The 26,406-nt window shown below is 40.2% G+C and overlaps 1 protein-coding gene across 1 annotated transcript; it reads right to left on the minus strand.

Moving 5' to 3' along the window:
- LOC127806603 (uncharacterized) lies at positions 1 to 26,406 on the minus strand. Its single transcript, XM_052343988.1, has 5 exons — positions 26,243 to 26,406; positions 25,944 to 26,092; positions 25,808 to 25,856; positions 25,490 to 25,632; positions 1 to 341 (listed from the first exon to the last, which is right to left on the minus strand). Exons 1-5 carry the CDS (start codon positions 26,289 to 26,291, stop codon positions 255 to 257), a joined length of 477 nt encoding a protein of 158 aa, XP_052199948.1. The 5' UTR covers positions 26,292 to 26,406; the 3' UTR covers positions 1 to 254.

Genomic DNA, 26,406 nt, shown 5'->3' on the forward strand with positions numbered 1-26,406 from the left:
TTATGTTCCGAAGGCACGACAAGATTTACCCGATCCATTCCATTATGAATGAGAGTGCCTATTATCAGGCAGTTCGAGTGAAGGATACACCATTAACATACACCAAGCATGGCTCGGTACACTGCAGCATGTACACTGTAAGGTCCGCATCCAAGGTTAAGCGGCTTAAACGCTAAAGCATTTAAAAGATGATTTCATAAAACATTTAAAAGGGTCCATGTCTATGTTAATTCAAGTATACAAAGTCTGACAATTCAATCAGATTTGATCCCGCCCATGAATGTCCTTGGATCAGGGCAGTTTCCTGCAAATTGCGCCTGTGAGAAGTCAAATCCTGGGTTCTGCAATAGCAAGAGAAATATATCATTTCTTTAATGACAACATCGTATGTAATGTTGTTTCATCCAGCAAGATAAACAAATTTTAGACCATAACTAAATCTAACATGCACATCTTTGAAAAGAAACTCGCATTCTGCAACCAAAACAAGACGTTGAGAAAATAACTAGGTTTAATTTTACAGACAAAGAACAATAAGCTGTCCCATGAGGCTTCTCAACTACATAGACGGGTATTCAACTCAAATCAGCCTTCTTCAAACTGGGTCCAAGACTGTATGGATCATTTTTATCCATTCCACCCCTAGGAAGCACATAATTAATTCTCCTTTTGTTATCAAAATATTTAATTTTGCTATTACTGTTTTATATTTTTTCTGTAACTTGTAAGTCGCAGGTAGTTCTGTAAATTAAGTCCCTGGCTGTAAAAAGGGGTCACCAGCTGGGGGACTGGTTCATCGGACATTTTATTGTCTAGATCATGCAATATGGGGTTCAAAAGGCCTATATTTTGGACCTTTACTTTAGTCATCATCTATAAATGTGACATACTATATTCTGTCTGGACAAAGGAGGTCAGGGGTGAAGGCAACCTGATGAATGATAATGGTAAACACTGAAATAGTGATAGGAGAAAATCTAAGCAAGCGCGCGCGAGAGAGAGAGAGAGAGAGCGCAGAAGCATTCTTATAGGATTAGTTGCAGTGGCCTCAGAAGGGTGATTTTATTTTTGATTGTTAAATGCTTAGCCACTAAGTCAGGTCAAGTTAAGCTCTCTAAATTGACAAATGGTTTACCCTTTGTGGCCCGACTAAAAGGGAGAGTTGGCATCTTCTCTGAGGTGTTGAGCTGTAAGGGGCCAATGCCTCCAGAGTCATATACCTTTTCTTTACAGTCACAGGTGATAATGGTGGGTTGGACATAGGCCTATAAAAGGACCAGGTCTACCTGGGAACCAATCCAGTTTCGATCCATTTATTTAGGGTCTGGACTATATATATATATATATATATATATATCCGATTACTTGGACCTGGTTTTAATTTTGATTACAGATTAACAGTTCAGATATGATTTTTTTAGTTCCGATCCAATTAGGATCTGGACCCATTTAAAATTAAATATAACACATTATATATTATGCATAAAAAACAAAAATAATAATAATAAATATACATACTTAAAACAGATTGACTAGACCATCTCAAATACTCATACAGGAAGCTGATTGTCATTGTCTCTCATATAAAACATATCTCATTCAAAAGTTCAAACCCTAATGTATTGTTGCCTCTCTCTCTCTCTCTCTCTCTCTCTCTCTCTCTCTCTCTCTCTCTCTCTCAATCTCTCTATAATCTACAATTTACAACTTCTCATTCTACAATCTCTCTCACCTCTATTGATCTCTACCCACGATGATGAACTTCACTCTCTTTCTCTATATCGGTTATTGCAATGATGAACCTATCAACGGATCCGATCTCAATGAGGGCCAAACTTGATTTTGATCTATTATGGGTCTAGTATTACATAAATACATATATATATTCATTTATCCAGACTGAGTTTTGGATTCGATTACAAATATAATAAACAGTCTGGATTTGAATTTGTTAGTTTCAACCTGACTAGGATCCATTTCAGGCTTGACACTGACTAAGGGCACATCCTTGCAGGGAATAGGTGATGCTCATCCAAGTGACATGTCTTTCTCTCTCTATCCCCTTGTCAACCAAGGGTAAGTGCCCCCTATTCAAGGAGGCAAATAACTTGATGAAGCTTTAGGCTGTAGCCTCCAATCCATAATGTCTTTGGAAGCCCCCCAAGGACAGAAACGTAGGCTTTGTCATAGACTATAGTTAAGAGAGGCACGTGGAATTGTACATGGAGCAACATCAAGCTTGGGTGCGAAACCTCTAATTGAACTAGCGGTACCTCAGCTGCCTACAGGTCTTGAGAGAGATGCATAGAACATCCTGAAACTCAAGATGATAATCCATGGGTCACCTTGACAAGGCTGATGCATGGCTGTCTAAGATAACTGGGCATATATGAAGTTTCCACATGGCAACCATTTGGTCTTTGGATAAATGATCCATCTTCTCTTACGTGTGAACGCCCAAGAATCATGAACTAATGTCATGTACCAGCAATGTAAGGGGGGATACCGTAGTAGAATATACTATAGAGGGAGAGTAGTACAATTAGAAAGTTACTGCAGTGAAGGATTGTACTTAGTTTTAGCTTTAGCAACTTGTGCATTCCAGCAGATGTAAGCAGTTACCCGCACATGGGTGGTTAGAATCAGCTATAAATATGAGCTGATTACACCCTCAAGGGATATATGAAAATCTCAAAATTCTCTAAATATTCTCTCCCTTTTCTCTCTTTATCCCTCTGTTTACTACTCTTCTACTCCCTCTAAACCTCTCCGATCTATCTCTTTCTCTCAATCCTTCTTACTTGATCGGGAAAGAATTAGTCAAATTCTCCGAGAGCTAACAATTTGGTATCAGAGCAACGCTCTTGGGCAGTGTTCAATTCCTTGAAGTTCATTGCCATAGCCAATGGAATAAGGATAAAACAAATGGAGTCCCAATTGTAGCAAGTCACAACAGTGATGGCAGATATGCAAACACGGATGGGGACTTTGGAATCCTTGGTCGAAACAATGGTGGAGACTAGGATTAATAGAGCAATGGAAAGATGGCGGGAGGAGAATCGGGAACAGAGCAATCTATTACGAGAACATATGCATGATTAGACGGTGGAGCAAATGCATCAATTTATGAGGATGTTCTCCGATCAACAACCGGTAAGACTTTTTGCTGAATTTCCTCCTAGGGAGCGGTCGGAACCAATCCTTCCCGGGGTGGGAATGGGACACCGACCAGTAGGATAATTGGAGTTTGAGATGGAACTGGAGATTATAGGGGAGAATATGTTAAAAAGGAGGCCAGGAACTCAAGCTAATCATAATCACCCAAGTTTTCCAGCACCAAAGTTGGAGATACCACTATTTGATGGAGAGAACCCAAGGTGGTGGGTGAGACGTTGTGAGAGGATGTTCGCCCTGTACCATGTGCCTAAACAACAGAAGATTACCTTAGCTTCTGCCTACCTTAATGACATGGGAGATGCCTGGTTCTAAGGATGGATCAAGGTGAAAGAGGGTTGCCCCTGGGGGTGAATTTGCAGATGATTTGTGCGAAAGATTTGGAGATAGGAGTATAATGGATGCAATTGAAGAGTTTAATAAACTCAAACAAGAAGGGACAGTGCAGACCTACCAGCTCAAGTTTGAAGAGCTAAGGTCATTGATGATGATTCATAACCCTTACTTAACTGAAGAGTATTTTGTGTCAAGTTTCATTAGTGGCCTAGGTGAGGCCAATGGTGAAAATGATGCAATCCCAAACCATCAAACAAGCGGCTGAAAGTGTCCGGTTGCAAGAGCTAATGATAGAGGCCTTGATGAAGAAGTAGAAGGTACAAATGAGAGGAGTAAGCTCTAGTGTTTGACATGTAGGGAACAGAGCAATGGGAAAGGAGACAAGGCAAGGTAACAAGGGGATGTTAGCCTTACCAGCCGCTAATCTTGTTCCCACACAAGGAAGCCAGTAGAATAGAGACGTCAAGCTGGGTTATGCTACCGTTGTGGGCACAAGTTCTTCCTGAGGCATAGGTCAAGAGACAATTGCTCTTGCTGAAAGGAGAAGAGGATGAGGAAGTGGAAGGAGGAGAACCCTTAGAGGCGAGAGGAAAAAGGAGAGATCTCCTTACATGCTCTCAAAGGGTTAGCCAACAGCAAGATCATCAAGGTAGAAGGAAGATACACAATTGTCAACTAATGGTACTCATTGACAATGGGAGTACCCATAGCTTTTTCGATGAGGCCATGGCAAGGAAGCTAAATTGTGAGCTCACTAACACTCATCCCCTCTCAGTAATTGTGGCAAATGGTAGGAAGGTCCTTAGTCAATCAACTTGCATGGGATTTTGCTAGGAGATGAATGGGGAAGAATTTGTGGCTGATTTGAGACTATTGAAGTTTTTTTTTTTTTTTTTTTTTTTTGGGGGGGGGGGGGGGGGGGGGGAATATTATACTTGGGGTGAACTGGATGAAAGAGGTGAATCCCATTAGTTTCGATTTCAATAAGATGGAGGTGACTTTTGAGAAAGATGGATGGAAAAAACCCTAGCGGGTAGCCATGAGTCAAGGGTTTGCAAGATGATTTCGGGAAAAATGTTACAAGGGATGTTCGAAAACAAATTCTCCCTCTAGTGGCACAACTGTTTTCCATTCATGCCATGGAGTCGACAAGGGAAAACTAGGAGCAAGAAGGGAAACTAGCAATGACTGAGCAATCACTCACAAGACTAATGGAAGGTACACAAAACTGACTTAACATGCTTTATTTGAATTTAGAGACTTCTTTGTTGAACCAAATTCCTTACCACCTGAAAGGCCCTATGATCACACCATCAACCTTAAGCCCAATGTAGAAACGGTCAATGTGAGATCCTACCGTTACCCACCTAGACAGAAAACAGAGATTGAAAAACTAATCAAAGACATGTTGCAAAGATCTATCATCCAACCAAGCCATAGCCCTTTTGCATGCCATGTGCTACTTTTCAAAAAGAAAGACAACTCATGGCGATTTTGTGTTGACTATCGTCAACTAAATGCCATAACCATCAAAAACAAGTTCCCCATATCTATTATGGAAGATTTACTTGATGAACTTAAGCATGCTTCTGTTTTTACCAAATTGGAGCTTAGATCAAGCTATCATCAAATACAAATGAGGTTTGAAGACATCCCTAAAACAGCCTTCAAAACTCACTAAGGGCACTATGAATTCACTGTGATACCATTTGGTCTCACCAACGCCCCAACTAGCTTTCAAGCATCGGTGAACCAAATTTTTTAACCCTATTTATGAAAATTCATCCTAGTATTTTTGATGATATCTTAGTCTACAATCTCTCTTCTGCCAAGCACCTAGACCATCTGGAAACCACCTTTGAGGTCCTTAGATTCAACAAATTGTACACTAAGGAGTCAAAGTGTGCCTTTGTATAGAGGCATGTGGAGTATTTAGGTCACATCATATCAGATGTAGGGGTAAGCATTGATCCCAACAAGATGGCAGCTATGGTTGCTTGTCCTAGGCCTACCAATGTTAAGGGCCTTAGGGGTTTCTTGGGGTTAACGAACTACTATCTCAGATTTGTTAAAGACTATGGGATAATTAGTCGACCCCTTACTGAATTGTTAAAGGAAGGATTCAAATGGAACTCTAAGGTAGAGGAAGCATTTGATAAGCTTAAGAAGGCCATGAGTGAAGTGCCAATCTTGGGGTTACCAGATTTCAATAAACCCTTCATCCTAGAAACGGATACTAGTGCTAATGGGATTGGAGTTGTACTAGTACAGGAGGGCAAACCCTTGGCAATTCTTAGCCAGGCTCTAGCCCCTTGACATCTTGGTTTAAGTATTTATGAGATGGAACTTTTGGCAGTGTTGGTGGCGGTAGACAAATGGACACATTATTTAGAGAGGGGCAAGTTTGTGATTAAAACAGACCATGAGTCTAAAATTTTTGTTACAACAAAAGTTACATACACAGCTGCAAAGGGAATGACAAAGCTAATGGGCTTGGATTATGTCATCCAATATAGAAAAAGAAGGGAGAATTTGGCTATTGATGCACTATCCCAGTGTTCTAAAATGCAACCTAGGCGGCTCCTAGTTGTCGCGATTTCGTGCAAATCAACACCCCTAAGCGCCAGGCCTGATTAATCGGGCCTAATTAGCGCCTAGGCAGCCTAAGCAGCGCCTAGCCGCCTGGGTCGCCCAGACCCATTTGGATTTCCCCTATTCCCCCTCTCCCTTTTATATCATCTCGCTGTAGTTTGGGTTCGTCTCTGGTGGACTCGTCGATTTTTCTCTCTCAATGCCGGCGCCGGCGTCACCAATCGTCTCGTTGCTTTCTCTCTCTCGTCATCGTCGTCGCTTTCGCCGCCAATCGTCCTTCTCGGCCACATTCTCGCAACCTATCTCCCTGCTGGTTCTCGCTCTTCTTCCTCCAATACGATTCAAGGCCTAGTTTCGATTTTCAACTCTTTCTAGGTTTTAAGCTTCTTTCATCATTTTTGCAGCTCTTCTCAAGAAGCTTCAATTTTTGCAGCTCTTCTTAAGAAATTTGTGTTTTGATAAGATTCTAGGGTTTGAAGGTAGTTGTTGGATATGTGCAACTGAACGTGCAATTGGATTCTATTGGGTGTAAATAATTGAGCATTGTTTGAGATTCTTAAAGGTTTATTTCGGAAGTAGGATTTTGGAGGAAAAGTGAGGTAGGAACATAATACTCAAAAGACTTAAAAGGAAGTCAAATGATGTCGAATGAGAGTATGAAATGTTAATTCATCCGACAAATATGGATAAAGTTAAATGCAAGTTGTGTGGTAAAATTATGTTTAGAAGAGTTTACAGAGTAAAAGAACACATCGGCCACATTTTCGGAAATGTTTCTACATGTCCAAAATCTTCTCCAGATGATTAAGCCAAATGCAAGAATGCTATTGTTGAGGCAAAGAGTAAAAAGAAGAATAAGGAGGAGGAAGATTTGATGAGATCCTCTGTTAATATTTCTGAAATGGGAGGAGGGGATGATGAAGATGAATTGCAAGAGTTAGATCAAAATAACATCAAATTACATCAAACAAGTTAAAAAAAAAAAAAACATTTTTCCTAGGCGCTAGGCCCCAGTCTGACGCTTAACTAGCACCTAGCGCGTTTTAGAACACTGCACTATCCAGATGTCATGAAGAAGGTAGCTCTACTGCAATCACATTAGTGATTCCATATTGGTATCAAGATGTGACCTCCAACTATGAGGCTGATGAGAACACTAAAGAACTATTTGAGCAGCTAGTGGTGAATCCTTATGGAAAGCCAAGGTATAACCTTACAAATGGGTTAATTAGGTATCAAGGGAAGTTGGTAATAGGGGGTGATGACCATCTAAAGAGGAAGATATTGGAGGCACTACATGAATCTCCCATAGGGGGACATTCAGGCATAGTGAATACCTCCCATAAGGTCAAGCAATTTTTCCATTAGCCGGGGGCTAAAGAAATATGTGATGGAGTTTGTGCTATGTTGTGATATTTATAAGAGGTGCAAGTCTAAAACAGTGGCCACCCCAAGGTTATTACAACCTTTGGATGTTCTAGGTTAGCCTTGGGAAAGTATTTCAATGGATTTCATTGAGGGACTCCCCAAGTCGGAGGGGAGGGATTGCATTATGATTGTAGTGGACAGATTTACAAAATATGCCCACTTCATAGGCCTAACCCACCCCTACATTGCTCAAGAGATAGACAAACTCTTTTTGGACCAAGTAGTGAAATTCCATGGTACCCCTAAAGTAATAGTGTCTGACCGAAACAAAATTTTTACAAGCTTATTATGTAAGGAATTGATGAAGTTATAGGGGGTCAAACTCAACATGTCCACAAATTACCATTCAGAATCTGATGGCCAAATAGAAAGGGTAGACCAATGCTTGGAGACCTACCTACGTTGCACCTATTTCCTACAGCCAAAGACTTGGCACACCTAGCTTGCCATGGCTTAATGGTGGAACAACTCCAACCATCGCAGCTCCATAAAGATGTCTCCTTTTGAGGCTCTTTATGGCTACAAGCCACCCTTGTTACTAGCTTTGAGTAATTCATCTATAGTGGCAGGCCTACTTATCTGCAACTGTCATGTACCATGGGGATAAGGGTAGTATTACAATTAAATAGAGGGACTAAATAAGAAAAGAATATATGTGGAGTTAGTTAGCTGCTATAAGGAATAGTACAGAATTTGTTGCTGCTATAGTAGCTTGTACATTCCCCATAGCTGTAATCGATTACAGCACGTGAGGAGAGAATCCCAACTATATATGGATACTCTCTCTCCCTCTCGGATCATTGAGAAATATTATCACTCATTCTATTGAATTCTCCCTCATTTCTCTCTCTCTTTCATTTCTCTCCGATTTCCCTCTCCCCATTCTCTAAATCCTAAGTTAGATCCTTGGAACCTAACAATCTGGTATCAGAGCACCATTCTTGGGCGTCAATTGACAACCATGGCCGACGGGACAAGAATGAAGCAAATGGAATCTCAGCTACAATAAGTGACGACGGCAATAGTGGAGGTGCAAAATCGAGTGGGAACGCTCGAACTCTCTATTGGAGCGGGAGTCAATTCCAGAATTGATCAGGCAATGGAACGTTGGAGGCTGGAGAGTCGCGAGTAGAGCACTTTGCTCTGGGAACAAATGCAAATGATCACGTGAATGTTCACCCATCAACAACCGTTAAGGCTCTCTCCCGAGTTTCCTTCGAGAGACAGAACGAAGCCCATTTTTCTGGGAATAGGGGTAGAACCTCAGCTGGTGGGAACGTCGGAGTTCGAGTTTGATACGGACATGGTGGGGGAGAATGTAAGGGAAAGGAGGTCGGGAGCTTCGGCTAATCGACACCACTCAAACTACCCCACGCTGAAGCTCGAGATTCCATTGTTTGAAGGAGATAACCCGAGTTGTTGGTCGAGAAGATGTGAACGAGTATTCTCCAATTATCAAATTCGGGAACAGTAGAAGGTCACCATGCCTTCTGCCTACCTAAATGATATGGGAGATGCTTGGTATCAAGAAGGGAAGCCCCTAGGGTGTGTTTGTAGAAGATTTGTGTGTAAGGTTCGGAGATAAATGCATGAGGGACATAATCGAAGAATTTAACAAACTCAAACAAGAGGGGATGGTCCAGGTCTATCAGCAGAAATAAGAGGAGCTGAGGTCGTTGATGATGGTGCATAATCTTCAGTTGTCCAAGGAGTACTATGTTTTGAGCTTCATTAGTGGCCTAGGGGATGAGATAAGACCTATGGTGAAGATGATGCAGCCCCACATGGTGAAACAGGCTGCGGAGAGCGCAAGGTTACAAGAGATGATCGTTGATGCAATGGCTAAGAAACAGAGGAATCAGGTGAGAGGAGTGATCACAGGAGGCTGGCAAGCTGGAAATAGATTGGCACCCAGAGAAGATGGGTTCCAAAGTAGGGTGTCCTGGCCCTACCTTCCACCAACCTTGCTCCCACCGCTGGAGGTAAACTGATAGAGCAGAGGCGAATAGCTAGTCTATGCTACAAATGTGGAGACAGGTATTTCGTGGGCCATAAGTGTAAGAGACAACTACTACTGTTGGAAGGGGAAGATGAGGAAAATGAGGAAGGAGAGGAATTATCGGAAAATGAAAGGGAGGATCAAGGGGAGATTTCATTACATGCCTTGAAGGGGGTGAACCATAGTAAGGTTCTCAAGGTAGAAGGAAGGGTAAATAGTCACCCAATCATGGTTCTCATTGATAGTGGGAGTGCCAACAGCTTCATGGATGAAGTTGTGGCAAGAAAGTTAGGGTGCGAAGTCAGTCCTTCCCTTCCCTTATCAGTAATGGTTGCCAATGACAGCAAGGTGATGAGTCAGTCATCCTGTAAGGATTTCTGTTGGGAGATGAATGGAGAAAATTTCTCAACTGATCTGAGGTTGCTAAAGTTGGGAGGCTGTGATGTTGTGTTGGGAGTAGATTGGATGAAGAGAGTTAGTCCAATCAGTTTTGATTTCAATAAAATGGAGGTGACTTTCGAAAAAGATGGCAACAAGAAGGTCCAAACGGGCAATCCAGAGGTGAGAGTGTGCAAAATTATCTCGGGTAAGAGGTTGCACAGGATGCTCAAGAGCAAGTTATCATAAGTGGCTCAACTATTTTCTATCCATGCCATGGAAGTTACCCTCGGGGAGCAAGGAGACGAGCATCATCTGGCAAGGATATTGGGCAATAACTCTCATAATCCATAACAGGTACAGGAATTTGATTCACTTAATATACTGTTAATTGAATTTAAGGACCTCTTCTCCAAGCCAAGTTCCCTACTACCCAAGAGACCTTATGACCATACTATCAACCTTAAGCCTAATGCAGAGCCTGTTAACCTAAGAGTCTATCGATACCCTCCCAGGCAAAAAATAGTGATAGAAAAACTCATCAAAGATATGTTGCAAAAGTCCATTATTCAACCCAGCCATAGCCCCTTTGCATCACCCGTATTGCTAGTTAAGGAAAAAGATGGGTCATGGAGGTTTTGTGTTGACTACCGTCAACTTAACGCCATGACCATCAAAAACAAGCTTCCCATTCCAATTGTGGAAGATCTCCTTGATGAGCTTAAAAATGCCTTTGTCTTTACCAAATTAGATCTCCGATTAGGCTATCATCAAATCAGAATACGACCTGAAGATATCCCTAAGATAGCTTTTAAGACTCATCAAGGGCATTACGAGTTTCTCGTAATGCCCTTTGGCCCAACTAACGCCCCCGCAACCTTTCAGGCGTTAATGAACAAAATTTTTGAACCATACTTGCATAAATTTATCCTAATATTCTTTGATGACATCTTAATTTATAGCCCTACCTATGCACAACACCTAAACCACCTGAAAATTACCTTTGAGGTCCTTAGAATCAATAAGTTGTATGTTAAGGAGTCAAAGTGTACTTTTGCTAAGCAACAGGTTGAATACCTTGGGCATATCATCTCCAGTTCAAAAGTGAGCACTGACCCTAGTAAGGTGGTTGCAATGGTGTCCTGGCCCAGGCCACACAATGTGAAAGGGTTGAGAGGATTCCTAAGATTAACCAAATACTATCACCGGTTCGTTAAGGGGTATGGCATAATAGGTCGACCCCTTACTAACCTATTGAAGAAAGATGGATTTAAGTGGGATTCTGAGGCCGAGGAAGCTTTCTACAAACTTAAACAAGTTATGAGCAAAGTGCCAACTTTAGGCTTACCTGATTTTAACAAGCAATTCATCCTAGAAACCGATGCAAGCAATAATGGGATTGGAGCAGTCTTGGTTCAGGAAGGCAGACCCATAGCCTTTCTTAGTCAAGCCCTTGCCCCAAGACACCTCAGGTTGAGCATCTATGAAAAAGAACTCCTGGCAGTGCTAATGGCAGTAGAAAAGTGGCACCATTATCTCGAAGGGGGGAGTTTTGTGATCAAGACGGATCATGAAAGTCTCAAATTTTTGCTGCAACAAAAGCTGCATACACAATTACAATGAAAAGGTATGACTAAATTAATGGGTTTGAACTATGTGATTCAATATAGGAAGGGTAAAGAAAACCTAGCAATAGACGCTCTATCCAGATGTCTTGAAGAGGGAAGCGTAGCTGCAGTCTCAACTATTGTCCCAGATTGGTGCCAAGAGGTTGCTGCTAGTTATACCTCAAGTGAGAAGACCCGGGAGCTCCTACAGTAGTTGATCGTTGATCCCTCATCCAAACTAGGCTACACTTTAACCAATGGGATGATTAGACACCGAGGGAAGCTTGTGATTGGGGAGGAGGAAGCACTGAAAAAGAGAATTATAGAGGCACTGCATGCCTCTCCCATCGGGGGACACTCGGGTATTGTAAACACCTACCATCGGGTCAAACAACTCTTCAGATGGCCAGGACTTAAGAAGGATGTTATGGAATTTGTGATCAAGTGTGACACTTGCAAACGGTGCAAACCAAATAATGTGGCAACACCTGGGCTACTCTAGCCTCTGAATATTCTTGGGGGTCCATGGGAGGATATCTCAATGGACGTTATAGAGGGGCTGCCCAAATCAGAAGGTAGAGACTGCATTATGGTAGTTGTGGACCGCTTCACCAAGTATGGGCATTTTATGGATCTGATTCATCCATACACTGTCCAAGAGGTGGCACAAATGGCTTCTGATGGCTTAATGGTGGTATAACTCCAGCCACCATTCAGCCATAAAAATGTCCCCTTTTGAAGCCCTTTATGGTTACAAACCACCTCTCATACTAGCCCTGGCAGATAACTCAACGGTGGCATCCCTCGATGCATACCTACAGCATAGGCAACAAGCTCTGTTTGCAGACAAGAGAAGAAGTGAAAGAGAATTTCAGGTAGGTGACATCGTGTATCTAAAGCTGAAACCAGGAAACCTAAGGACCCTACTTCCCCACCCCAGCTCCAAATTGCATCCAAGGTTCTATGGCCCCTTTCTAGTTATTGCAAAGGTAGGAACCGTGGCATATCGATTACAATTACCGGAGGGTTCTAATATACATCCAATTTTTCATGTTTCACTCCTCAAGAAGGTAGTGGGGGCACAGCCAGCAAGCTCCATTCTACCAACTCTTCCCCAAGTTGAAGACCCTATTCAGGAACCTATAGCTATACTTGACAAAAGAGTGATCTACAGGCAAGGCGCCCCAATTACTCAAGTTCTCATTAAATTGTATGATCAACACTCAAACGGTAACACATGGGAGTATCTTTCGGACATCTTGAACCAGTTCCCTCGCGTGGCCAGCCTCCTCCACATTTCTCGTGGACAAGAAAAATTTTGAAGGCCGGGGTAATTGTCATGTACCGTGGGGATAAGGGTAGTATTGCAATTAAATAGAGGGACTGAATAAGAAAAGAATATAGGCAGAGTTAGTTAGCTGCTGTAAGGAATAGTACAAAATTTGTTGCTGCTATGACAGCTTGTACATTCCCCATAACTGTAGTCGATTACAACACGTGAGGAGAGAATCCCAGCTATATATGGATACTCTCTCTCTTTCTCTTGGATCATTGAGAAATATTATCACTCATTCTATTGAATTCTCCCTCATTTCTCTCTAATTTCCCTCTCCCCATTCTCTAAATCCTAAGTCAGATCCTCAGGACCTAACAGCAACAAAGGCAGTAGGCCCTGAAGTTACTAAAGACGAGTTGGCTACTTCCAAAAATCGCATGAAGCAATTTGCAGATAAAAAGAGATGTAAAAGAGAGTTTCAAGTTGGGGAAGTAGTGTACTTGAAGCTCAAGCTAGGTCATCGAAAAGCCCTACTATAGAAACCCAGCTCAAAGTTAAGCCCAAAATTCTATGGTCCATTTCCAATTACAGCCAGGGTGGGTAATGTGGCTTATCGACTACAACTATCGGAAGACTCCCACATCATCCAGTATTTCATGTATCACTCCTCAAGAAATCGATGGGAACACAACCAATGAGCTCTACCTTACCTTCCATCCCTAACACAACCAGCAGTGTTATGGAGCCTATAGCTATCATGGACAGGAGAGTCATCTACAAACGAGGGGCTCCTATGACTCAAGTTCTCATACAATGGTCTAACCTCCATCCAGACAATAACATTGTCATGTGCTTATTAAATAAAGGGGCTGGGAAAGTAGAAGTAGCCATAGCACATGGTAGTTAGCGGTTGTATAGAATTTTGGGTGAGAACTATTCAAATTGCCCACTTGTTTTGTCCACTCAGATGGGAAGATCAGTATAAATACACATTGATCTCATTCGAAGAGGCATGAATGAATTGAATCCTGAATTTCCCTCTAAATTCTCCTGCCTTCTCTCTCTCTCTCTCTCTCTCTAATCGAGTTTCTCCTACATAATTCTCCAGAATTCCTTGAGGAGTTTCTTCTACATAAACTTGTCAGCTCCGTTGGATCTGACACACTTGGGAATATCTCCCAGATATACTCAAGCAATTCCCTCAAGCTGCTAACCTCCTCTACATTTCTTCATGACAAGAAAAGTTTGAAGGGGCAGGTAATTGTCATATACCAGCAATGTAAGGGGGGATACCATAATTAGAATATACTATATAGGCAGTATAATTAGAAAGTTACTGCAGTGAAGGAATGTACTCAGTTAGTTTCAGCTTTAGCAACTTGTACATTCCAGCACATGTAAGCGGTTACCCACACATGGGTGGTTAGAATCAGCTATGAGCCCCTCAAGGGATATATGAAAAATCTCGGAAGTCGCTTAATATTCTCTCCCTTTTCTCTCTTTCTCCCTTTGTTTTCTACTCTTCTACTCCCTCTAAACCTCTCTAATCTATCTCTTCCTCTCGATCCTTCTTACTTGATCGGGAAAGAATTAGTTAGATCCTCTGGGACCTGACAACTACTTGCAAAGAACTTTCCCTCTTGCTCTCTCTTCAATTCCCTCATTCTAATTTAACTTTCACCCATGGTAATAGACCCGGTTACCATTTAACTTTACTGCATCTTCTCTTAGGTCTGAGTGCCCAAGAACCACCAACTAGTTGTAAAGAACTTTCCTTCTCACTCTGATTCTGATTAAGTTTCACTCACAGTAACAGAACTGGTTGCTGAATTGGACTTTAAGCTCTAATCAAACGGACCAAAATAACTTTACATAGCCTACTTCATACAACTGGTGAAAAACTTGTCTCCAATCATCTCTCACCAATTTTCATGAGGCAAGACTAAATTTTACTTTTATTTTAGCACTAAAATTTAAACAAAAAAAGGAAAAGAAAAGAAATCCAGCATAAAGGAAAAGCCCAGCCAATCAAAAGATATTATTTGTCCAGTCACACCAACTAACTGTCAGAAACAAAATCAAATTCCAGTCACACCAACCCAACTAATTTCATTTTTTTCATCCTCTTAGCCAAAGAAAAAAAAATTCATCCTAATTAAATCCTCTGCCACTGCCAATCAATATCAGGTTGCTCCTTACTGGCTATATTGTGCATGGCTAAAGCCCCCAATCTTCTTCCCACCTTCCAGTACCATACAATACAACTGACTTATTTTAGTTAAAAGTACATTGCAATAATCACAACTCACCCCTGAAGTTTGTCTTAATTGCAGAAGATACCCCTCGTGTTGAAAATAGCGAAGACCACCCCTATTGTTAAAAAACAATACAAATTACCCATTATACCCATAGATCTCTCCTCTCATTTCTCTTCTCTCTAAGCTATGTATCCCTCCCCCCCTCTCTCTCTCTCTCTCTAAACTACATATAAAAATTTTATTTGAAAAATATATAAAATTTAATTCAAACAAAAAACATATAATCCAAAAATATATTTTATATAGAAAATGTAAATATATATAATTATAAATTTTATTTGATAAAGATAGATTTAGAAAATCTAATTTTAAACAATATATATTTACTAAAAATGCATATATATTATATTATATAAAAGTTAACAAATAAAAAATATCCACAAAATGAAAAATCTAGAACCCAGCAACAAGGCAACAGCCAAAAGAACAATCCAACAAAATCTAATTCTAAACAATCCCAGCAATGCTTCTTCATTGTTGATAGAGAGAGGGGGAAAAAAGATGAAAGGCAGATTGAAAAATCAAGATCAATCCACCACATTGAAAATCACAACAAGATGCACACCAATATTGGATCTTCTCTTCTTATCAATTTATACTGATTGCTAGCCATGCTGCTTCTTCATCGTTTATTTGGCTACAGTAATAACAATGGCTCCAATCGATTCTATAATTTGTCTGAGCAATTTGCTTGAGAGAGAGAAAAGGAGAGAGAAAAACTAATTGTGGAAATCATACCCAATGAATCCATTCGGTTCTCTTGAACCCAACAGCTTTGCTGGTTCAAGATAACCCTTTTGAAAAAATAATAAAAAAAGAATCCTTTTGGATGCAGATTGATGCTTATTTGTTGGTAACCCAGCAGATTCACTGAAGAGATGAAGTTAAACAAACTGGATGTGGGAGAATGTAAGACTCATTCAGACAAACTGGATGTGGGAGAATGTAAACCAAAGAGAGAGAGGGAGAGAGGAGGAGAGAGAAAGAGGAGTATTTTAGTCATTTAAAAAAGTTTGACTGAGGTAAAGTAACAGCAGGGAGTTTAATGCAACATAACTTGTAAGGTCAATAGAGGTTGCTACTATTTTCAGAACCACAGGGTACTGCCTGCATTTGGGCCAAACCTCTAAGGATTCTGAGTGTATTTTTCCCTTTAGTTAAATATTTGTCCATTTCTTCTAGTGGGAAATAAGGAAGAGTGGACAGGATAAAATACCGACATATAGGCCATATTAAGATCTACGGCAACCAGTAAACAATGATAAAAAGGTTTGCCAGCCATTTCATTTACTTAGGCCAAAGGTTCAAAGAACAAACATGCTTCCCTGTATATAAACATCATTTAACTCAATTCATTCTTATAACTTGTTCGGACAACCTTCACAAATTTGTTGTGCAGGCATCACCACCAAAGTACAAACACAAAATACGAGCCATAAATTAAACACATCTCTGCAATGGTCAAACTGCTGTAATGCTACTGATATATCTAGTGGATAGTAATTTTTATCCTACCAAGTATGCCGAATGGTATCAAAGTCCTATCTAGAATTTAGCCTTACATTTCTCCTTCCTAGACAAATGGAAGGTCATAAATGTAAATGATACACAATATGCAAGGGAAATCAGCATTTTACCAGCATCATCATACGTACTTGAGTTGGGGAAGAACTGATGCAAGCTTTTGTACATCAAACTATGAACTACTTATATGATTACCTTATAACTAGAATAACTCCAAAAGATTTTATTCATCGTCAGGAAACATTATAATGTATTTGTGTAAATTATATTTACCTTCATTGCCTAGCGATGAACAGTTTCAAGAATTTAGATACTGCTATTTGATCATGTTCAGACTTCAGAAAGCATTGCTAAAAAAGGACCAGCAAGGTGAGAACTTGGTCTTAATGACAGTATAATTCAAGAAGCCAAACAAGGGAAAAAAGAAATAAAAATATCCTTTATATTCTAAATGTAGAATTGCAAGAAGACACCATGTAATAGAAGGGAACATGCACAAGCCAAATGTTGAAACACATTGCAGGCAAAAACAGACTGAATTCCTAGATTTTCAATTTTGCATTACTATTAACAACAAACTAAATTCCTAGATTCTCAATTTTGCTCCTTCACCTATGACAAACCTACAAATCCAAGTTCATGCTAAAAACAGAAAAATCCTAGTGCTATAACAATGAGAAAACATGACAGCTTCTGAATAACTCTAAATATTTCATTTTCTGAAATTATGTTAATTAAGGCTTATATTATCTTGAAATTGCTGTAACAAACTTAGTAGAATTCAAGCAGCTGGAAAATCTAATCAAAGAGCTGTCAACAAAAGACCACCAAAGTTGTCAAGATTAAACTGAGACTGAACATGGAATTTTGCAGGACTTAGTTCATCTGAAATCTAGCAAGACTTTTTCTAAACTTATTTCTTATTTACATCTCTAGAACAGAACACAAAAAGATAAAAAAAGAACGAAGTTGCATAATTGTAAAATTAGAATAACATGAATATCTGGAGTTCACATATTACAAATGTAATATTGAAAAGAAAAACAAAACAAAATTGCCAATTTATTAATATTACAGTAACTCTATGCAATCAAATAGTATCCAAATGCCAACTGGACCACACACTGAATTAGGCTTCAAAGGAAGATCTTTGGAAAAATAGTCCCAGCACCAATTTTATAATCCTCTCCCCAGTTAAGCTAAGAACATCACTGATCAGCTCTAAATCAGATGAGAAAAGGACAGATTGGCAATGCCTTGGAATGTGCTCAAAGGAAACAAACCTAGAAGGATGTCCTAATTAAGAAAGACAATAAACATTCTCCAAAAAACACACCAAGTTATCCATGTGCAGACAAACACCTTCCTGTCACATGCCAAGGGTAGCCATTGTAATTTTGATTTTTATTTTCTGTTAGGGCTATTTGTTCTATAGCTAGTCTATTAGGACTATTTGCCTTGTAGCTAGAGAAAGTTAGAATCTAGGATGTACTGCATGGGTGCATGGCGTGGCTGTGAGGCTATATATTAAGCCCCAGCTGTAGGAAGGGAGGAGGATGAGTAATGAATCGAATATTTCTATCTCTCTCTCTCGGTTATCTTCTCTCCCTTATTCTCATCTTCTTGCTATTGTTTCTCTCCTAATACCAGTCATCTTGTTCATAGCTAGTAGTGACTTCCTGATACCAATCAGGAACAATAGAGGTGATGGATACTATAGTTCCTCCTTCTATAAACTGGGATAGGGCATCTACTGCCTTACTCTCCCTTCCTTTCTGACATTGGATGACATAATCCAGCCCCATCAACGTTGACATCCCTTTCTTTTGAAGGTGTGTGTGCAACCTCTGTTGTAAGAGGAATTTTAAGCTCTCGTGATCTGTCTTAATGATGAATTGGCCCCCTTCCAAGTAACGTCTCCACTTTTCAACCGTAATCAGTACTGCTAACAGTTCTTTATCATACACACTCAAACCTTGGTGCCTCAAACTTAGGGCCTGGCTAATGAAAGCCAATGGCCTCCCCTCCTATGATAGCATTGCCCCCACCCTTGTCTTACTTGCATCGGTTTCTAGGGTGAATGGTTTAGAGAAATCAGGCAACCCAAGAGTGGGCACTTCACTCGTTGCCTATTTAACCTGTACAAAGGCCTTCTCTACCTTTTCATTCCAAGAGAACCCCTCCTTCTTCAGTAGGTAATTTAGGGGCTTGCTAATCACCCCATAATCCCTCACAAATTGCCTGTAGTAGCTTGTCAAGCCCAAAAATCCCCTCAGGGCCTTCACATTTGTAGATCTTGGCCATGCTATCATAGCAGCCACTTTTTAGGATCAGTGCTTACCCCTGCACTGGATATCACATGTCCCAAGTACTCTACCTGTGGCTATGCAAAGGCACACTTAGATTTCTTGATAAACAACCGATTGAATCTAAGGACCTCTAGGATAGTCTTTAGGTGGTCAATGTGTTGTTGGAATGAGGGGCTACAGACAAGGATATCATCGGAAAAAAAAAATATGAATTTAAGAAGGTAGGGCTAAAAAATGTGGTTCATTAGAGGCTGGAATGTGGCAGGAGCGTTGGTAAGGCTAAAGGCATTACCAACAATTCGTAGTGCCCTTGGTGAGTGGTGATAGCAGGTTTTAGTACGTCATTAGGGTTCGTACGGATTTAGTGGTACCCTGATCGAAGATCCAGCTTAGTAAAAACAACAGCATGCTTTACTCATCTAATAGATCTTCAATTATAGGAATTGGGAATTTGTTCTTTACAGTGTGGGTGTTAAGCTGGCAGTAATCAATGCAAAAGCATTAGCTCCCATCCTTCTTTTTAATGAGAAGTCTAGGTGATGCATAGGGGCTTTGACTTGGTCGAATAATTGACCTTGTCAGCATGTCTTTGATCAATTTCTCGATTTTTGCTTTCTATTTAGGGGGTATCTATACGCTCTTAATGTTAATAGGTTCAGTATTGGGTTTAAGAGTGATGGAATGGTCATAACGTCTGTGGAGAGGGAGTGAATGAGGTTCCTCAAATAAGTCCCTAAATTCAAGCAAAAGTTTATTAAGTAAATCTAATTCGTGTACCTTCCACAAGTGACTGCCAAGGATGATTTCCCCCTTTCCCTTCAGCTCCAGCTCCTCCTCTTCATGTTCAATTGCATGGATTGAGAAGAGTTGAGCCATTTGAGCCCATTTGGACTTCAAAATTTTCTGTAGCTTCCTCCTGGTTATCATCTTACACACCCCAGTCTCAGGGCTACCAATGAGAGTCATCCTCTTGCCTTCTTTCTCAAACGTGACTTCCATTTTGTTGAAGTCAAAACTTATAGGGCTAACTCCTTTCATCTAGTCCACTCCAAGGACTATGTCACAACCCCCCAACTTAAGCAACCTTAAGTCTGCTTCAAATGTTTCTCCATGCATCTCCCAACAAAATCCCATAAGTAAATTGACACATCACCTTGTAATCATTTGCTACAGTCATAGACAATGGTTGGGTCCCTGTCAATTCACACTTCAGCTTCTTGGTTGTTCCCTCATCAAGGAAGCTATGAGTGCTTCTGCTATCAATCAATACCATGAGCTTGCTGTCCTGCACCTTCCCTTCTACCCTCATGATCTTACTGTTGGTGAGACCTCTGAGGGCATAAAGTGAATCTCCACATTCTCCTCTCCTTCTCCTTCAACCTAAGCGATCACTCCATCATCATTCTCCTTTGTTTCCTCTTCTCCTTCCAATAGCAAGAGTTGCCCCCAGCATTGATGCCCTAGGGTATACCTATCCCCAAAACAAAAGCATAAGCCAAATTGCCTCCTCTATTCTGCCAACTTCCCATTGTTTATAGGAACAGGAACAATTGCGTTCAAATTGCTCACTCCCTTGCCTCCGTGATTGTTCCTTCCTCCTTCCCTTCCTACACCTTTGCCACCAAACTAGAGTGTTCATGCTCCTCATTTGCTACCTTTGCTTCTTCATTAATGCACCCACTGTCAATTCTTGCAACCGTGCACACTCAGTTGCTTGTTTGATCGTTTTAGGTTGTTGCATCTTGACAGTAGGCCTCAACTCTTCACTTAAACCACTCACAAAACTGAAAACAAAATACGCCTCCATAAGATGTGGATTCAAAATCAACATAAGTGACTTAAGCTCCTTGAATCTCAATTGATAGGATTGCACCGATCCCTCCTGACGTAGCTTGTTGAACTCCTCAACTAAGTCCATCATATTTCTATCACCAAACTATTCACAAAGATCCTCCACAAATTCAACCCATCGACACCCTTCCTTAGAACCTATCCACCCCTAGAACCACGCGTCGCCAGCATCATTACGGTAAGCAGCGACGAGAGTCACTCACTGTTGTTCAGGCACATGATAGAAATTAAACATCCTCTCACACCTACGCACCCACCATCTTAGATTCACCCCATCAAACATGGGAATCTCCAACTTCGAAAATGGAAAACCAGGCTGATGAGGAACAATTTGAATTCCCTATCTCCTCTCCATAATATTCTCCCCTATCGCCACTAGATCTACCTCAAATTCAGAGGCATCCTCAATTCGTGAGGCCAAAATGTGTCTCGATAAGATCAGGTCAGATCTCTCTCTGGGAGGGAATTCTAGAGAGAGCCTTACCTAGTTGTGGCTCATAAACATTTGCATTTGATCCTTCAATTGGTTGTGTTGATCCCAACTCTCCTCCCGCCATCGCTCCATGGCTCCATCAATTCTTCTTTCCACCACCGTCTCCATGCTTGACTCCATACTCCCCATTCGAATTTTCACATTAGCCGCTATCGCGATGAGTTGTTGTAGCTGTGCCTCCATCTACTTTATGCAGGTGCCATCAACAATGGTGAATTCTGGGGATGATCTCCGCCAGAGATCGTGCTCTAATACCAAAATGTCATAATTGAATTCTGACGGGGTAAATTCTTCTTGAATTGGGGAGAACTGGGGAATTAAGGGGGAAAGAACAAAGAGAAGGGAGGGGGAAAACAAGAATTAGGAAGAGAGAAGAAAGGCGAAAGAAATTGTATTAATATTTCTCGAGATGCCTTTGGAGCGATATTAGTGTTCCTTGTATACTAATCCAACTCAAGAATAGGTGCCAATGCCCAACTTGATCAACCATTACAAAGTATTTTGAATTTGAAAATTAGGCCTAACTGTCAAACTAATATTCCCGCCTATTCAATCAACTAATTATAATTCACTCGGCTACTTACAACTACAATCCCATGACACATTTATGCAAGCAGTAAGTACGTGATAGTTTCATGAAGAACATAATAGAGAACGAGAGAGGAAAAGAGAAGAAGAGGGAGAAAACAGAGAGAAATTAGGGAGAGACAGAGAGAATAGAAGGGGAGAATTGAAGAGAGAGAAAGGAATTTCAGATTTCTTATTTCTCAACTCCTTCAATGTAGTCTTGAGTAGCTTTATATAGCTACTCTATATTCAATTTTCAGTTACATGTTGTAATTGAAAAGGTACAACTGTCCTACAACTAATCAACTAAAATAATGAAAATAACAACTACTAATAACAAAAATAACAACTGCTAACTATTAATCTACTACAATCAGCTCTCCTATAAGCCCAATACACCTGAGGTCTTGACATTTCCCTTCCCTTCAAAATTTTCTTGTCCTCAAGAAAATCAAAGAAACTAGGAGATCTGACAGATATTCCCAAGTGTTGTTATCTAGGTGCAAATTGGACCACATAACGAATACTTGAATGAGGGAAACTTGATTCCTGTAGATGCTTCTTGAATGTGGCTTCTTCTGTCAATTCCTACAATTTTGCCTTCTCTACTGCCTGCTTAATTGTTGCAGGTTGCAATATCTCCACTATTAGCGTAAGTTCTTTGCTAAGACCACTTATAAAACTCAAAACAAAATATGCTTTTGGAAGAGAGGGGTTGATAATGATCATTATTGATTTAAGTTCTTCAAACTTGGTTTGATATTCCAAAATTGTTCCAACTTGCCTCAACTTATTGAATTTTTTGATAACATCAAGCATATTTCTATCACCAGACATTTAACAAAAATCCTCCACAAATTCTATCCATTGATAGTTATCTCGTAATTGGATCCATCCTTGGAACCAAGCATCCGAAACATCATTCAAATAGGAAGAGGCTAGAGTAATTCTCTGCTGATCCGGAATGTTATACAACGTAAAGAGCTTTTGACATCACCTAATCCACCACCTAGGGTTTCGGCAGTCAAACATTGGTATTTCCAGCTTTGGCAATGGAAAATAAGGCTGATTAGATGCAGCCTGTACTTCCTGCCTTCTTTCTACAGCTCTTTCAACTATATTTTCTCCAATTACAGCAGGTTCAATTTCGAACTCCGAAGAACCAGCTGTCCTAGGAACTGTTCCATCTCCTTGGACGATTGGATCAGTTTATTCCTTAGGAGGAAAATCATTAGGAAGACTCACAGGAGGCAGTTTAGAGAACATAAGCATGAAACCATCCAATCTTCTTAATAATCCATCCATAGATGCATCTAGCTTCTTCTCTAAGGATTGAATCACTTCTTGATTCCAACTCATTCCTTCTTGAGTCTGGCGCAGTCCTGTCTCCATCATTTCCAGACTCGCCTGCAGGCTGCTCATCTGCACCTCCAACTGCTTCATTCTCATTCCTTCAGCCATTATCTCCTTCCAACAATCTTCCTATTCTACTCGACTTCTAAGAACAACTAACCGCGGATCGGCTGCTCTGATACCAAACTGTCAGGATCCTGTCTTAACCTAGCATTTGATGAAGAACAAAATGGAGAACAAGAGAGGAAAAGAGAAAGAAGAGGGAGAAAACAGAGATTAATTAGGGGGAGACAGAGAGAATAGAGAGGGAGAATTGAAGAGAGAGAGAAATTTCAGATTTCTTATTTCTAAACTCCTTCAATACAGTCTTGAGTAGCTTTATATGGCTACTCTATATTCAGTTTTCAGTTACATGTAACTGAAAATGTACAACTGTCCTGCAACTAATCAACTGAAATAAAAGAAATAACAGCTGCTAATAACAGAAATGACAACTGTTAACTACTCAATTAATCTGCTACAATCAGCTCTCTTGTAAGCCCAATACACCCAAGGTCTTGACAATTAAGAGCTCAAGGAACATTGTATTGAGTCCCAGGTAAATAGGAGATGAAGAGAAACTAAAGGAGGAAAAGATCTCTCATAAACCATCATTGAGCAGGCAGGACACAATTGTCCTGCTGCTGCATAAAAACTGGGCGATTTTGAGGAAATATGTGCCCCAGTGTTGTTAAAAGCCTGCATAAGCGAGCTTAAGCACTAATAACAGTTCTGGTGCTTTTTCTTGTCAAAGCAAAGCAGAAATGAGAAAAGGCCCAACGTAGGTGCTAAAACCACACCCTTTTTTGTAAAGCAAAAGGCGCACTTAAACACACTTTTTTTTTTTTTATTACTTTTTACAGTTTTACAGTAAAAAGGATTGTTACCATGTACCAAATACACTAAAACACACTAATCAATTATATAAAGGAAAAACAACCAATTTGGCCCTTTAATTTTTTGATATTTGTCAATTTAGCCCTTGAACTTTTTTTTGGGCTCAAATTCACCCTGAACTTTTCAAATGGTTTAATACAAGGTTGAATTTGAGCCCCCCCCCCCCCCCCCCCCCCCCAAAAAAAAAAAAAAAAAAAACTAGCATTTCAGGGGCAAAGTGAACCATTTTGAAAATTTCAAGGGATAAACTGTCCAAAATTGAAAAGTTGAAGGGCCAATTTGGCCTTTTTTCCATTAATAAAATATCTTGGAGTGTTGTAGAAGAGAATGATTCAGTATTTAGTTATGATTTTTTGACATGGGGTGTTGTTGCTAATGTAGCTAGAGTTGAAGAGTGCAGATTTAATATTAGAAGCAAAGGAGGTGATGCAACAACTGAAGCACCAGCTTCAACTTTTAATTCATGGCCAGTATTGGTTGAAGAAGTCAATTAGATGGCATTGATGAGGAAGATGATAAGAACTATAACTCCAATGATGAAGATGATTTTCTTAATCTAGACTAAATCATTGAAAATGAAATAAAAAGCAAGGGAGTCAAAGGCCAAAAAACGCCCTCTAAGGCTCTATGATGTTATATTGCTTGAGTCGCTAGGAGTCCAAAAAAGTACTTGCCTGAATGAAGCAAGGCACTAAAATGACAAAAAAAAGTTAATAAACATGTTTAACATGAAAAAAGAAAATCAGATTAAATCATATAAGATATCTAAAATATTTTCAAATACAAATTCTTTTAATAATGTTCAAACAAATAACTTTGGGATCTTGCAGAAGATGGATAATGTTCAAACAAAAATTTTTGGAATCTAGCAAAAAAACCTATTTCCAACATGTTTCTAGAATCAGCCTTCACCCTAACATTCAGTCTACCTTGATTTTGAAATAAACCCCCAATGCCATTTTTCATCAAATTTCACTTTTAATCTGCTTTCTCAAACCATGGCGCACCCGGCTCTGTTAAATCACCCAACAGGACAATTTTACCTGTTACAAGTCCAATTTCAGTGATATTGAGCCTCAAGCTATTTTTTCATTTTCTTTCAACCCAAAAAGTCTCTAAATTTATTTAATTATTCTCAAAATAAGAAATAAAATTGTGTATTGTTGCACAAATCCAAACCTGAACAGAAACGGAAAATCAACCACAACCCTGTCCTCATGGAGAACCCATTCCCAACAGTTAGAAGTAAGTAAATATTTTACACGACAATATTTCAAGGAAAAGCAAACAAAACTTAAATGACAAATGCAACAAATTCATTATCAAACAACCAATGTTTGTCACTGACCTCTTCTTGAAATCTTTGAAGCATAAGACGCTTCTGTTCAAGTTCGGCGGAATAAGGATCGAGCTGTCCCTGACCCAATATAGGCGACTGCCATGTCTGCCCTTTATCCCTCTTCTGAAGGGTAACATGCAGGGTGTCATCCTCTGCCACAACAGAGAACCCGATTTAGCCACCCCTTACAAGTCAAAATTACATGTTTTTACAAGCAGGGTCAAATAAAACTCCTAAACCAAAACCTTTATAGAAATGAAGCAGAACATTCAATTTCACAATGCATAACTTCTAACAGTAGCATAAATATATAAACAACAACTCTACCTATAGTCCAAAATGAAGAGTCAGTTTTCACCGGGCAACTGAGATCATGCTGCACGGCATAAACACATAGAAATTGATGAACACGTAACCAAATAATTGCCACCAAGACAAAATGTGTAAAATGAGAGCCACACACGTTGAGATAAGGAGGGTTGCCTTTGATGCCGACTTCGACATGTTTGGACTGGATCTTGCAGTAAAATAGCTTTGTGGGGACATTGGGAGGCAGCGTAATATAGATGTTGACCTCTTCTAGGGTTTGATCCCATTCGAACACCTTCTGACCTGCGAACCGAACATCCGTAAAAATGAAAGGGCGAAACCAGAACAGAAAGTACAAGAAAACAGATGGAAGACGGGAAGAAACAATAATGAATCAAATGAGAATAAGAGAGAGAAAGGAGGAGACGAAGGAAAGGGGCAACGACAACATACCGCCATGGAAGAAGCTGTGGCGCTTCTCGGGAGCCAATTTCTCCGCCATGTTCTTGCGGGAGGAGGCTTCTGGGTTTTGCTGTCCCGTTCTTGTGCGGAGTTGTGAAACGCAGATTGTGATCTTAATTGTGAAGCTGAAGGGGCGTAGACGGGTCGGGTCCGGG

This window comes from Diospyros lotus, chromosome 7 (genome assembly GCF_014633365.1).
Source record: "Diospyros lotus cultivar Yz01 chromosome 7, ASM1463336v1, whole genome shotgun sequence".
Classification (NCBI taxonomy): domain Eukaryota; kingdom Viridiplantae; phylum Streptophyta; class Magnoliopsida; order Ericales; family Ebenaceae; genus Diospyros; species Diospyros lotus.